The sequence below is a fragment of the Strix aluco genome, chromosome 1 (assembly GCF_031877795.1).
Source record: "Strix aluco isolate bStrAlu1 chromosome 1, bStrAlu1.hap1, whole genome shotgun sequence".
NCBI classification, from domain to species: Eukaryota; Metazoa; Chordata; class Aves; order Strigiformes; family Strigidae; genus Strix; species Strix aluco.
The window spans coordinates 139,918,890-139,934,795 of NC_133931.1; the positions used below are offsets into that span (position 1 = coordinate 139,918,890).

The window sequence follows — 15,906 nt, forward strand, 5'->3', positions numbered from 1 at the left end:
TCCCGGCGCTGGCGGCCAGCGGGGTAGGTTGAGACTGGCGGGCGCCGGGCTTCCTCCTCCTCCCTGCGGAATGGCGTCAGACGTAACTCTGGTACGCAAAGAACGACGGGGCGCGGGGGCGCGCGAGCGCGGGGGGTGGGGGCGGGTCCCGGGCGCATGCGCACAGCGGAAGGCGAAGCAAGGGTCGCGCGGCGCCCCGAGCACGCTGTGACCTCAGCGGGCGGTTCGAGCGGCCGCGTGGCGGCGCGGTGGGCGGGGCCGGGGCCGGGGCCGGGGCCGTGACGTGACGTGACGTGACGTGACGTGACGTGACGTGACGTGACGTGACGTGACGTGACGTAGGCGGGAGCCCCCAGCGCTGTGGCGGCGGTTGCTATGCGCGGTTCCTGGCACCTTCCAGCGGTGAGGCGAGGGGCCCAGCCGTGAGGCTCCGGAGGTGGAGCCCAGCAAAGTGCTGCCCCCCGCCGTGCGCGTCGCTGAGTTTTAAAAACTTCAAGGGAGCCTACAGAATAAAGAGGGGGAAGCGTCGCGGGTAGCAACAGCGGGGCGAAAACCCTCCAGACTTGAGAAGGACTGGGCTGGAGCGCTGGCTGGGGCGCCCCCACATGGAGCTGGAGGGGAGCAGGTGTGCGGTTGGATCCTACATCTCTTGTGGGATGCTAAAATCGTACGGTTTTGAAGATGAGAGTATTATGGAGGAGAAAAGAAGATGCCTCAGACGTCTTCCCAGCAGGCTAGGCAGTGTTGTAGTGCTTGAAGAGGAGGTGTCAGTATCCATACATTGTGGACTTTTAACAATTTAAATAATGAATTTCAGACATGACCACCATCTCACTCTGCTTGGCAGGGGGGAAGAAGAGCTGTTAAAAAAGCCTCGTGTAATAATGCCCAGTGGTCACAAGAGGTGAACGGTTTGCCTTAATAGTGGACATTAAAACTGTGAAGGTTTCCCACTGTCTGGCATTTGAAGAACTTCTGTGGGTGCTTTTATGCTGTGCTGGAACTGGTGTAAGTGTGCTCTTGTAGTTGCCCTGTGGAGCAGTGCTCAGCTGAAATGCCAACATGAAGTAAGAGGAAATTGTTAGTTGGGAACTGTCAATGTTAGGTTAATGGTTGGACTAGGTGATCTTCAAGGTCTTTTCCAACCTAAACGATTCTGTGATTCTGTGAAATGAGGACAGGGTAAAAATACATGGAAGGTTCCTCTGACGGCAGAGTTTGGCAGACAATTCATAAGAATATTCAGCAAATTATCACTTCCTAGTTTGGAGAGATGGCATTGTTTTCCAATGCTCATGGTTTCTAGAGCATGAGACACGTTTGTGCAGTTTCTAATACTTTGTCACAAGGTATATACAAAATACTTCCTAAACTTCAACAATTAACACTAACCTTGACAGTACATTTAACACAATAAAATTTATTATTTGCTTATATATAGCTAAATTCATATACTTCATGGGGAGTGAGGTAATATACATGCAATGGAACCACATTAATTTGGCATCTTTGGTTGTTGCTCAACTCAAATCTCAAATCATGTCAGACTCTCAGAATTATGAGGTTGACTGCAAAGATACTTTTAAAAACTAAAGGCATTCTCTGTTTCTTTTATTTGCCATTTGGTTTTGAACTTCTATGGTGCACTTCACACATGTTTTTAGACTTTTTACCATGATTGTAAGGACTGTAATTTTACTTAGTAAGACTTCTGTGTCTTATATGATTCCCAGAGTCAGATGTACGTAAATTAACATCACAGGAGTCTCTATAAGACCCTTGCTCTCTCTTATCTTTAAAAGAGGAAGGAGCTGAAAGTACCTTTTAAGCTGCTTTAAGAAATTGCAGTAGTGTAAATTCTTGTGCTTTGTTAAGCACTTGATGTGGCCTGATACCCACTGACATCCATTCAAAGGTTTTTCCTTTCTGCACAGAATGCAGACATCTGTAACTCTTAATTTCTGTTGGGTTTTGCTTTCTAAATATCTATGGTCCCTACTGAGCACTGCATGTTGACCTTCACAGTTAACCCTTCTGATGCATGTGGAGGGACATTATAGCAATGTTATTTTAATTTTTCTCCTGGAAGCTGTTTTTGAAACCTGCGTCTTAAGACAGTTGAATCAGTTTTTGTTAAACTTTTGAAATAAGGAAATAATGCTCTCAGGGAGAATACTGAACCTATGAGGTTTTCAGCACTAAAGATTAGTATACTAAAAATCAGTCTGTAAAATGAAATGTTGCCTTCTCTGCTTTATGCCTGACCACGCAAATGTCTGCTGTGCAAATACCCTTTCATGAAGGTGTAAATGGTACAAATGGAGTATTTGTGGGTTTGCATACGGTATTGTTAGTGGAAGCAGAGGTTCTGCCTAATACAAAAATATACTAGTTTAGAAGAAGTGTTTTCACCAGTAAGAAGAGGTATCTTGAATGGAGAGGACTTGACTGACTTGTTTAAGTCCATTTGGGCCTTACTAAGTGTGAATCTGGAGCAACACAGTGGTAAGAACTGGTCTGTAAGTAAAGTAGAAGGTGCAGGAAGAGGGGTTGATCAAGGTGCCCAATGTTTTACTTTTTGAAACATTCTGCAGTAGGACAGAGTAATAGTGACATTTTATCCTTCTCTGCTAAATATAGCACCTGTAGTGTATGTTATGCATGAATCCTGCACGTGTCATACACCTTCCTCTGTAAGACAGAATATGTTGCAGGACTTCCAGAGGCAATGCTGAAGACAAAGTCTTTTCTGGCTTTGTGGGTTTGAATTCCTGGAGTAAACTAAAATGACTCAGGGTGCCTTTTCAATGCACTATTACTTTCTTACAGGTATTAACATTCATTAGACTGTTTGCCTTGGTGTGGTTTGCCTTGAAGTTTCCTATGTTAGTCTTTCAGTTATTCACTGTGGTTACACCTGAAATACCTCAGGTTTTTTTACCACCTCAGACCATTACATACTGGAACAATAGGTATTTTGCAGTCAGAATTATTGCTATGTAATTCTGTCCCGAAGGAAGGAAAAAGAAACGAAATGTGTAAAGTCCAATACTAAAGGGAACATTGCAAAATTGCCAACTAGTTCTCTTTAAGAAGTACACTGCAGATAAAAGAAGAAAGATGGCCTTATGGGCCTAGACTGGAACTCAGGAGAGCATGGGGTTTTTTTGTCAGTTCTGTAATAAATTTCTTGTTTGGTCTTTGACAAATACCTTAGAACCCATTTCTTGTGTTGAAAGCAACAGTGATTAGGTGGTTGAGTACCTTGACCTCTCTTCATCTTACTGTGTGGAAGTGGGCCAGCCTGAGCTGCTGCTGGTTATCAGCTAACTGTGCCAGTGATGGTGAGTCTGATTTGTGCTGCTGTCACAGTGGTGTGACCTGGTTTTAAGAAAGGGCTTGAGTTACGACCCAAATCATAAATCTTAACTCATCACAAAACAGTACTGAGTAATTTGCACCATTGTGATTTCTGAATTGTACTGAAGCTGTTCAGAAGACCTGCTTTTATTTTTTTTTAATCTTTGGCTTTGAAATTGTTCAGGAGAAAGGTGTATCTCTCCATACTTTTTTCAAAGACTGGTTTATCAACATGAAAGGGTGATTCTCTTTCATGGGCTGGGCTTGAAAAATTCTTGATGCTAGGATCCTTCAAAAATATTCTGCAGTGGCAAACATATGCTTTGAGGGTTACTTTTCAATACTGTTATGGTGTAAGTCCTGTCATTTACAGTATATGGATGACTTTATGTTTATTATGTCTTTTCCAGGGCATTTGGATGGAAGACAGGAACCTGTTCACCCAAACAGGTGAGAAACAAAGATGGAAAATGTTATAGACTGAAGAGTGAATAAAAATGCCTGATGAATGGTGTGCCTCTAATCTTTGGTGCTTGCTGTGTTTTATACAGTCTAAGACAGAGAGGGCAAATGTGCTACTGCTTGGAACAGCTGGAAGGGCAGAGTCTCTGAGATGCTGCAGTTGCTAAGGATCACTCCATATTAGGCTCCTTCTTAAGACAAAGCTAAATTCATGTATAGCATGTACTTTTGTGTAACATTTTTATCAAATAAGTCTTGGTTTTATGTTAAGCTCTGTTTGTAATAATTTCCTGTTGCAGCATATTTATGCTTTGTGCAGTTGTCTCAGACAACGTTGTGATTTTTTTTTTTTTTAAATGACAAGTGTTATATTGACTTGAATATCTGGATTGCATTCAATGAATATTTTCCATTATTGAAAAGATAAAAGCTATTCTATTCAAATTAAAAAGAACTGCTGTATTGTCACATGCCTATATTATAAAATATTTGGGAGTGGGTTATGGAAATATTTTCTGCACCCCAGGGTGCAGAGTGGCAGTTGAAGGATTTGATCTTAGCAGGTGAAGGCAGAACTCTGGAGTTCTTTCTGTATTTGCTGTTCCTGTGGTTTTGGAGAGTGAGTTTTGTAGGGCTGTGGCTGCAGTTACTTGGCACTAGGGGAGATAAGGGATAATCTACTGTGAGAGGTTTCAGGTGAACAGAAAGACTGGGAATTGCCTGGCCAGGATGTTGTTGTAGACTCCAGTTAGGTGCAGGGTGAGGCAATGCTGCTCACCATGGCAGTAAGCTATCAAAAAAATGGCAGGTAACACAGATAGAGAGACACTAGCCATCCAGACGTAGTGCGAAGCAGAGCGGGCAGCTGGAAGATTGCCAAAATATTTCATAGCTGAATCAACCACACAACCATTATAATGCTACAACTTACTGAGTGATAACTTTAGTGATGAGTTTAACAGGTGGGAAAATACCAAAGTACTTCATCCATTCTTTGATGCTGTGGATTTATGTCACAGGCATGGAGATTTATTTGGTAGCCATTTATTTTATGATGAAGTGTCCCCAGGACTGGTGTAGGTAGAGGTCTCTCTCATTCCCACCATCTGGCCTGTGGGGAGCTGCATAGTCTAGGAAGATCCAGGGTTCAGAGTCACTCTTTGTCAACTTAAAACAGACACAGACCTCCAGCTGAGAACATTGACTCAATGCCTGTCTTTTCTACGTTGAGATACTGGACTGCCCTGCTCAAGCATTTGTTCTGGTAGCTGCTTGTGGACTGATAGATGTCTGTAGACTCACGGAAGAGTATAATGAGGCCTTGGACCTCAGTATAAGATAGAAGTGTGGGCTACAACTTCTTTGTAATCAATTCATGTTTTGAGGCAAATAACACAACAGGGGCATCTTGTTTGGATGAATATAGAGTAGTGAGTACAAAACATAAATGCATAAAGTCAGGTAATTTGCAGTGAAGCATGGAATAGCAAGAAAGGATTTCCTAATGCAAGAGTTGTCTAGGATTGGACTGCGTCAACATCTGTTTTACTATCAGAAAACCCATTCTGAATTCTTATAAACCAGTTCCCATAGTGAAAGTAGGCTGAAAATGTAAGCCATTCAAGATACTAACTTTAAAAAAGAACATTTTTGGACTCAAGGCCAAACTTAATTAACTTAACTCACAAGGGCATTCACATTTGAAAGATTCAGGACCTAGCAATTTATCACAAGTTCTGCTTTTCTTAAAAACATAATTTTGTTGCTTTTGGAAAAGAATTTTAAAGTTAACTTTAAGTGCTAAAGAATTGAAAGACAAATAAAAGGGTATCCTTTTATTGTCCACTTTGTTTTAACTTTAAAGCTAGTCTGATGCTATTGTGGAATCTGACACAGTTTACTGGAAAGCTTAAAATAATAGAGGTATAGTAAATGCCCTTGAGCAGTGTCTGAGAGTCTGATTCCATCTGACAAAAAAACCATGCTACAACAATGGTAATTTCTACTGGCCTCAATATCTATTTTTAGGTGACAAGTAATTGGTCAAAGCTACTACATTTCCAAATTTAAAAAAAAAAAAAAAAAAAAGATTTTTCTTTCTAAGGTATCAAACAATTGGAATAATTCCAGCCATATCCTGTTTGGAGGGGGTGACAATTGCCCACATTGACAATACATCTGCTTTGTGTATCTGTGGGAGCCAAAGATTATTGTCCTCTCATTTACATGATCAGTTGGGACATTATCTCCTGAATAATCCAAGCTATGGGGTAAGAAGTACTTCTGCAGCAGTTTAAATGAAAATATTGTCAAATTAGTCTCCAAAGCATCAATTTAGCCCCAAGAAAAGCTCCAAATTAAGTCTCCTTTTGTAAGGAGATTTGTATGGTAGGGTCTCCTTATGTAATGATGATACGCTAATCTAATGTAATCTACAAAAGCCTACACAGTTCTTGTATTTAAGCTACAGGCCAGACAGGAGGACCTTTCATGAAATAAGAGCACTATAATGGCCCCACGATTCAGATGAGAGTCTTAAAAAATAAAAGCTTTGCTTACCTTAGGGTTTCAAAGGAGAAACCATTTATAACATATGTAGAAATAAGGCCATAAACTGGCAAATTTAGCTCTTCTCCCATAGAAATAAAGCTAGTGTGCTATGGCAGGCTTAATGCTTTTAAGTGTGTACCCAGTCCTCTGCAGGGCTGTCAGTGCTTTGCATATAGCAGCAGGAGGAGCTGTTGAATGTGAAGCCCGGCCAAGTCAGGAGACAACATGTTCATGATTCATAGATCTGCAGGTTGTCCTCTTTGCTGAGAAAATCACTGCTGCAGGTGGTAGCACCCATGGGATGTTTCTGTCAGTGGAGAGGTGGAATTCCTCCCTGCAGAGATCGTATGCTAGTGTTGCTGCCTGTTGTGTCAAGTTTTCAAGACTTTTGTGACCAAGTAATCACCTGGCTTGTAGTTTTAGAATCGGGTTTTAATATCCCAGCCTCATTGTCTGCTTGTTTTTACACATGATGTTAGGAATGTGTCAAGTGTTATATCAGAGCAGATTAGTGGTTTAGCACTGTTTCTGACAATGATCAATGCTGGATGCTTTGCAGATGCTAAAAACTGCCCAGGGTGAGCTTATTATTCTAAAGCATGAAGTCTCAGAGCACTACGAACACTTAATCCAAACTACTAGCATTGCAGATGTTTTTGTTGGACTCCTAGGATATGTCTCTAAGCCTTTTTTTTACAACTATATTAAGCTGTTTGCCTTCATCGTATTCCAAGTGGAAAAATAAACAAGTAAATTAGAGAATACTTTCTAAGTTTCTTTTGTCTGATAAATTTGGCCAAACAAAAAATCCCAGAGTTTTTCATTCAATGTCTTACAGATTACAAACAACTGATGAAACTTTTCTGTAGTAAATGCATTATGTATTCATTGCGAAGTTGTAGTTTATAGTTCTTTGGGTTTTTTTTTTGTTGTTTGTTTGTATGTGTAGGGGTGGATTTTTTTGTTTGGTTGGGTTGGTTTTTTTTTCCTGGAAGGGACAAGTTTAGTTTTCACATTTCTTACCTAGGGCATAACTAATCCCCTGTTTTTAATAATTGTTGCTCTTTTCCAGTCTTTTATTGTTTTGTTACTTATGAAATGTGCTGAACAAAACTAAATGCAAGATACACAAGGATTATGAAATAATATTCTGTCTTCTCTTCAGCTTAATTTCTCCTGAATAGTGCTAGAGGCAAAGCGAAAGGCAGGAGTCAGCACTTATTTTGAAATCATTCCTCCAGGAGGTAACAACTATTTTAAAAGCTATTTGTGGCTGAGTTGCCTTCAGCAGTTCTTTGCAGTATGTTTCGTCATATTTCACTTTTAAATTTCATCTGTTATTATTCTGCTCTGTTACTTTTGTACTAAATCCTCTAGATACTCTCTTGTACTCTTCTGGTGTCCTAATAAATGCATTAATCATCTTTGTTGTAAAAACCAAAAGTCTGATTGTTTCTGATTGTTCTGATTCTGTCTGATTGTTAGACTGGATATTAGGAAGCATTTTTTTACAGAACAGGTTGTTAGGTGTTGGAATGGGCTGCCCGGGGCAGTGATGGAGTCCCCATCCCTCGAGGTGTTTAAGAGTCAGGTTGACATAGCGCTGAGGGATATGATGTAGTTGGGAACTGTCAGTGTTAGGTTAATGGTTGGACTAGATGATCTTCAAGGTCTTTTCCAACCTTGATGATTCTGTGATTCTGAGACATGTAGAGGTAGGATAGAAAGTGAGTATCCTCTCCTGACTCCTGTCACATCATTTTCCTTATATCCTCTTGGTAGCCACTGAGCCCTTTGTACTCTGAATACTTGCTCAGAAAATAGTGCACTGTTGGGGCACTCTGTCCTGACTGGCATCCTGAAGATCTCACACATAAACAAAGTAACCAGGAGCTTAATTTTCTGCCATGATTCTTTGCTAGTATCTCTTCCTGTAAAGGAAAGTCCAGTGGATAACAACTAGCTGGAAGCATGGTTCTGTTTGAGCCATATACTCCTTGGAGACTTGGTAGTCTCCTTAACTCTGGTGGTTTGCTTGAAGGGAGAGGGGAATATATCTGATCACTTAATGGAACAGTTTAAAAGACTGCAATGAGAAAACTCTTAATGAAAAATACAAAGGCGTTTTGCTCCCTCTTCAGGTCCTCTCTGGGAAACACCTGAATAATCCTTCATTTAATTAAGCAGTTTAAAAAAAACCCACAATGAATGCCCATGTGCTGTTTCTGCTTCTCTAATCTCCACTTGGCTGCTGCTCCTTAAGATACTCATTGAACTAATATTAGCTATGTTCCTGAATTCTTGGTAGCAGAAATATTAATCTATCAGCACACAGAAAATAGCAATTTAAGCTTATTCTTTGCATCCTTTTTGCAAAGCCAGTTGCTAATCCATGAGAGAGCTTTCCACTAAAGTTTCCTTTGCTGCTTTCTTATTTTCAAAAGGCTTTACGAAAATGATTTACGATGTTTAATGTATTGCATTTGGGGACTTTTTTGTTTGGTTGGTTTTTGTTCGCACTTTTCGGGAATCTTAAACAGCTCAGGAAGCACAACACAGCAGCAGAGCTGTTCTGTCCCTATCTCTTGCTCTTAACTATTTTTATAACCACCATGTTAATGCCTGCTATTAATCCTTAGCTACTGTATTGACCACTTGCAGCCATCTAGGACTAATTCCTAATAACAGATTACATGCTTTCTGTAGTTCACCTGCTTCATTCTAAAGCTCCCTCAAAGCCCTCCAGGGATTGCTATATCCCATTCTCCCTCTACCAGTCTTCAATGCAGTATAAATACGGTATCTATGGCCTTTCCAGTTCACTTAAAACATTCTTGTTTTAGGCAATGAATAAAAAAGGAAAGAGAAGAGTCTGAAATACAAGCCACAATAGGTCTGACATAGTAATGTAGACTTGGAGAGGCCGTGGTCAACCTTAGAGCATGGAGGCTTTGGGAGTGTGCTGTGCATAGACAAAGAGACTCCACCACTCATGAGCAACATGTTTGTCCCTGTGTGTGCTGACATTATTGGTGTTTGACTCCCTGCAGAGTAGCACAGGGTCCTTTTGACCTGGGAGCCTGGTGCTTGTGAGGGCCTGCAAAGGGTCTTATTGGGTCAGTAACTATGATTCCCAGTTGTTGCTGGCAACTGTGTTGTAGCTCCTTTCATAAACTGGACAGGTCCACTCTGGAGCAACCTGTTTTCTTATCCTCTCCTCATCTATTGAACCTCCCTGATGTGACCATTAAAAATAATCTTGGGATTCTCAGTGTAAGTTTATTCCCAGTCAGACTGTAACACTCATTTGTGAATCTATTTGGCCTTTAATGAACCAGCTCTTTCTGTAGCCAGTGCTTATCCCACTAATGAGTTTCTCAAGAAAAGTCATGTTCTCACAGCCTCTAGACCAAGACAAGCTCTTCTAGTCTCGAATAGGCTGCACATGTCCTGGGCTACCCTAGCTGCTCTTCTCTTTACTGTTTGAATTTACTGTGATTCTCTAGGAAAGGACAGACAGTTTGTATTGAGGTAATTTTATTTGTGACTGTTTTTAAAGGACAAGGAATGTGTCAGTTAAAGAAATAAAAAGCATTGAAATAATAGAATTTGTGTCTCTTTCCCTGAGTGATGTTACCGCTGAGGTCTTTTGTCTCGCGTCTTAGGAATCATGAAAACGTTTTTGTGCTGCTGTCTTAGAGGAGGAATGCTGCAGCTCCAGCAATGCTGTCTGGTGCCGAGGAACCTCACAGCTAGGGATCCATTCAGGCAGTGCTGTCTCTCTTGGCCTGTCCTCTGGTCTCCATGCAGGCTGACGTGCTTCTTGATGCCAAAGCTTGTGCAACAAAAGTCTACTTTTCTCACTCTTTACATCCAGTGGTAAGCCTGGCTTACGTAGACTAACTGGTTTTTCCCAGATTGTATGTTGATCCAAATGTCTGGGCTTGAAATCTTCATAGGAGAGGGAACAGGCAGAAAGGATTCAAGTTCAGGCCTTCCTGAAAGCTGCCACCTGTACAATGCTTCTGTCTGCAATGTATCAGGGATTTTCTGAAGTTTGTTTCTGGCAGCCTTGTATCCAGATAATGAACTTTCAGGTAGCACGTCTGAGACAGAGTAGCCTGCACTTGGTTCACATCCCATTTCTGGCCTGTGCTTTCTGTCACTTTATGCTGCTGACCTAGACTGGCTACTATTTTTATTTTACTCAGCATTGTGCCTCAGTAGCTGGCTACAACAGTAGGAACCCTGAATAAAGGCAGAGGCATCTGAACACTGGAGGAGTACTGGTTCTTGCAGAATTGATTTGTGGAGACATTGACCTTGAAGTAAACATACAGTGCACCCTTCAAGAGGTCTCACTTGCAAGAGACTAAGCAGAAATGTTTCCTTCTATATGGAAGAAGTAACAGGATCTACACTGTCATCTAAGTCTCTTATTTTAGCAAACCATTGCCTGAGACTAGTGAAATGGCTCAGTTAGAGGTCTCCCAGGCAGAGGGAAGCAGCCCAGACATTTCTTACTGCCCTGCCACATAGGGAGCAGCTTAGAGTCAGTCTTTATGTTTTGGAAAAGAAAGTATTCCGCTCCACCCCAATGCATAAGATATAAATGGGTATAGATGTCTTGTGTTCTCTTCACCTTTCTTCTGTAAGCATGTCTTCCCATTTGTGGTCTCATAGTCAATATGATAATATAAACGGTGACTTTAACTTTTTTTAACTTCTTTTAGGAACTGTTGCAGGTGGGACTGAGGATGCTCACTGGCATGTGACTTTTTAGCTTGCTTAACCACAGTTTGACCCACTGCTTGAGTACTGTTACCCCATATTAATAATTTCTACTGTTGAGGCTTCAGATACTAGTGCGGAGTCAAAGCCACATTGTATAGGAATTGTTCAAACATAAAGTACATTTGAGTTCTATAGCCAAAGAACAGACTTCAGAGTTACTGTGCTGAACAATCTGAGTGTTTGATATTTAATGTATGTATGCTTTAAGTGGAATAATGTTGTTCAGATAAATCACCATGGGTCAGGGTAGGCCTCTGCCAATCACACTTTGGAAGCTAGGGGACAATAAAATGCTCAGTTTTGAATTAATGTAAGCTTCTAGTTTGGATTTTCATTTCCAGAGACAAGCTGTTGAAAGTGTTCTTTAAAGTGTTCATCATCATAAAGCGAAACATTTGTTTCTTCATCACACTAGAGAAAAAGCTAGACAGCTTTTCCATTTCAGATACAGGGATTCAATTATCAGAAACTTGTAAATGCCATTTCAAAAGGGATTTCCTTGCTTGGATTTTTTTTTTTTTTTTAATCCAATAGAAGTAAAGCAGGACAATTTGGGGACTTTTTATCCAGGGTGTGCTGGTTTTGACTGGGATGGAGTTAATTTCCTTCATAGTAGCGAGTATGAGGCTGTGTTTTGGATTTCTGCTGAAAACAGTGTTGGTAATTCAGGGGTGTTTTCGTTATTGCTGAGCAGCGCTCACACAGAGTCATGGCTTTTTCTGCTTCTCCCCCCACCCCACCAGCAATGAGGCTGGGGGGGGGCACAAGAAGTTGGGAGGGAACACAGCTGGGACAGCTGATCCCAACTGACCAAAGGGACATTCCATACTGTATGATGTCATGCTCAGCACTAAAAAGCTGGGGGAAGAAGAAGAAAGGGAGGGACGTTCAGAGTGGTGGCATTTGTCTTCCCAAGTCACCGTTACCCGTGATGGAGCCCTGCTCTCCTGGAGGTGGCTGAGCTCCTGCCTACCCATGAGGAGTGGTGAATGAATTCCTTGTTTTGCTTTGCTTGCACACATGGCTTTTGCTTTACTTACTAAACTGCCTTTATCTCAACCCACGAGTTTTCTCACTTTTACCCTTCTGATCCTCTCTCCCATTCTGCTGGGGGGTGGGGGGAGTGAGTGAGCGGCTGTGTGGTTCTTAGTTGCTGGCTGGGATTAAATCATGACACAGGGCCATTTTTGGACTTGAACTAAGAAAAACGCAGCATTTTACTTCATTGCTCTGCTTCTTGTGTGTGTGTGCAGTTGGAACCCAGGAGTGCTGTAAAGCCAGCAGAGCAGGACTCCATTCCTTCTGTTGTTTTACCTGCAGAATTGCTTAGTCAGTTACAATCAGACCTGTGTATGTACTCTGCATGACAATGTGCAGGTGTCACTGAATGGCTTAAGCCAGTACAGGTAATGAATGGTACATTAGCAAACACAGCTCAACTTCATTTGTTACTCTTATATACCATGTTATGCTCATTTGCGTGAGTAACATTTAATATAAATACTATCTTTTCACTTTTATACAGGCTCCACAGAATGTAAAAATTGTTGAAGACAATAAAACATGGAGTTTTCCAACATAGTTTTATACATTCTTTAGAGTAAATCTTTGCATTAAAATAGAATCTGATAATGTTACTGATGCACCCTTAAGGAAGAAAGGCAAATCACTCATGCAAACAGAGGAGGATGAATCATAGAAACTCTGCAAACTTAAACTGGTATAGTTAGTAAGGAGGCGATAGCCTGCAATGGTAATAGGTAACTTACCAAACACACAGTGTGCCATAAACACACTAAATTGATGAGTTCAGTGGGGTTGTCCTGATAAACACCAACTGAACATCTAGCCAATATGTTTCAGTCCCTGCAGTTCTGCACCATTCACACGAGAGCTGCCAACTCGTTTTATGGAGACTGTTACTCATACTCCTCAAGGCAAAAGGTCATTTGAATTGCTGTCATGTGTTGTTGGCAACTTTAAATGATAAGATAAAAAATAAGCAGATAATCACAATAACTTTCTCCCTGCAAACCCTGAAAAAGTCATTAATCCATTACAGAAGTTCTGTCAACCAGCTGTGTAAGGACTGGTTTAGTATACTGAACTTTTGCCTCTGTTTTAGAGTGAGCCTTCCCCTGCTCTTAAGTATTATCGAAGGGAAGGCTTAGTTCTGCTAGCTGAATCCGGTAATACTCTTGCCAATATTACTTGTGGTGGAAGCATGAAATTCTTAATAAATGCAGTACTTACTAGTTCCATGTATTGACCTAGTTCTCCTGTTAATCTGCCAACTGCTTTCATGTGATAGTTGTCCAGGATAAGGGGACTCATAGCACCTTTTTCTTAATGGCGACATACTTTACTGTCACATATTTTTATTGGCTAGGAAAATCAGAATTAATGCACAGTTCCTCTGAAAAACCTCAGATAATTTACAGTTTGTGTGGCCTTTTGTACTAAATGACAAAAAAATAATTTGAGAAATTTGGAGTTTATCACTTCATGGTCTTTCATTGCTATCCCAAGGAAATTAAATTAACAGAAAATGCTTACCTATGAAGTCCCGACTGAATGTTGTGATTCCCCAGAGCTCTTTCAGTGTTTTGTAGCATATTGGTTGTTCTTGCAGAGAAGTTATATTCTAGCTCTTTAAAAGTAGAGTTAGGGACCATTATATTTAGTGGATTTAGATAGTATATTTGACCCTTTTCTTCAGCAAATTTAGGAAGCTGAAGGATAAGAAGAAATAGATAAGGTATAAACCAGATATTTGTGCTGGATAGAAAAGACTATTTTAAACATTTGAAATAACGCATGTGACATCACCCTCCCCAATTATCTATTTAGTAAATGCTAATAAAAGTAAAAATGTGGTAAAAAAAATGCCTTCAGTACAGTATTACTACTCAAGTGGAAGATTCAACAGGTACACAATTCAGCTGACCTTGAAGATCTCCATGGTAGCTACATCTAGGCAGAACATTATGTGCTATATAAGCTTTCTTTTGTAGTCACAGTTATAGACTGCCTTAATAGACTGTTGCTTATTGTTTCTCTTGCCACATCCATAAAACTGCATGTCTATAAAGGCTGTATCTTTCTTCACTGCCACTGCTAATGTTTCTTCTACATTAGGTGACTGATCTCATGGATCTGCAGACAAAACTCATCTTCACTCTTCTGCTACAAGATCAGCAGGGTTAAATCAGATCACCCATTTAATCAGTGTAAATTAACCCAGCTGTCTTTTTGGAAGCACTCAATGTGATTGTCTGCACCAGCAGATCTGCAAGGCTAGTTGTCTCCCGCAGAGAGGTGATGACAAACAGCTGAGGGCTGGATCTTATACCAGATAAAGCTGCCTCTGCAGAAGGAGGAGATCCGGATTGATTCACGCACCAGTAGGGAAGATTCTTACTGCATTTTCTGTGCATGATTTTTGCAAACAGCAACAACAAACAATAAAGCTTGATGAATTGTGAAGCTGGCTCTGTACTCATATTGTCACCATCAGAGGAACTGAGTGCTACTAGATATCTTACAAAAATGAAACTGCAGTGCATGCTTGGAAGAGCTTAGTTTCCAACCCTGCTTCTATCACTGCTTTTTCAGTCCAGTCTTTCCAGTTCAGTTTCCCTATTTACCCCACAATGATGCTGTCAGTGTTAACTATGTAATAGCTACTCTGAATTTTGTAAAGGTGAGGTGTAGAAAAGGCACAAAGCTTTTAAATACAGCCTTACAGTGGTAAAAGGCACCTGAGTGTGGTCTGAAACCAGAGATTTCTCCTTCAGTCACTGAGAACTGGGGTGTCCTGATTTCAGAGGAAGTCAAACTGTATGGAGGGAACAGAAAATGAAGTTAAAGTATTTTCTAAGTGCTGGTGGTAGCTGCCCCCTTAGCTAGTAATTCTGAACCTGCTAAGCTTTGCTGGAAATAGGTCTTGGCCTCCAATGATCCTCCTGCTTTGCAAAATTGGCTTTGTAACCTCACCAACACAGATGAGTAGTGTTTCTTAAATTGACCAATGATCAATGAAAACTGACTAAAAATGACTACTCCTAGTGTTACATAGTCGGTGGAAAGATTTTGGGTTTGGATGGACAAATACTCTACTAAAAATGGCTTGTGTACCTAAATATATAGATAACTTTACAGCACTATGCTGATGACTGGGAATGACAGCTAATTAATGCAAATTGACCACCATTATCGGCTTTGATGAAAAGCTTCTTACCCATGCCAGTGTAGCTTTTTATGTTTCATACAGTTATGGCCAAACCCTTCCTGGCAAGTACTGCCATGGCACACAGAGGTGCTGGCTTTCTCCTGTCCCAAATTCCCCATAACCCTGTGTGGTCAGCAGCTGCCAAGGACTCCTCATCAGTTCATGCAAGTTTTCCAAAATGAAGTATCTGTCAAAATCCCAATGTAGTAGAATGCCTCCAGGGAAACACAGAATAAAAACAAAATTTTCATGCCCTTTTCCTCCAATATATTATGTAAAACACTCTCAAGGTGAAATGCTGCTGGGGTTAAAAACAAACACCTCATGATGGCTTACATGGTATTCTGTAAATAATGAATGTCTAGGGCTTCATCTCAGTCTTCGTAAAGGATAAGAAGAGTTGCTTTTTCTCCCTGGACCTTGTTCTACCATCTGTGTAGTGATAAAATCTTTTAAATAATTCAGCTCTTATTTCATGGGTACCTCTGTTGTCCTTAACAAAGGTATGG

The 15,906-nt window shown here is 40.8% G+C and overlaps 1 protein-coding gene and 1 long non-coding RNA gene across 2 annotated transcripts; one reads left to right on the plus strand and one right to left on the minus strand.

Annotated features, from left to right (window-relative positions):
* Positions 1–18: 18 nt before the first annotated feature.
* LOC141928831 (uncharacterized) lies at positions 19–14,652 on the plus strand. Its single transcript, XR_012624879.1, has 3 exons — positions 19–91; positions 3,771–3,810; positions 14,305–14,652. It is a non-coding gene; the product is annotated as an uncharacterized LOC141928831 (long non-coding RNA).
* On the minus strand, positions 9,945–14,128 carry LOC141932405 (sperm-associated microtubule inner protein 4-like). Its single transcript, XM_074845932.1, is given in 9 exon segments — positions 9,945–10,036; positions 10,039–10,350; positions 10,353–10,436; positions 10,439–10,498; positions 10,647–10,764; positions 13,420–13,511; positions 13,723–13,756; positions 13,758–13,898; positions 14,114–14,128. Coding segments are annotated over 9 exon segments (948 nt in total).
* Positions 14,653–15,906: the final 1,254 nt, after the last annotated feature.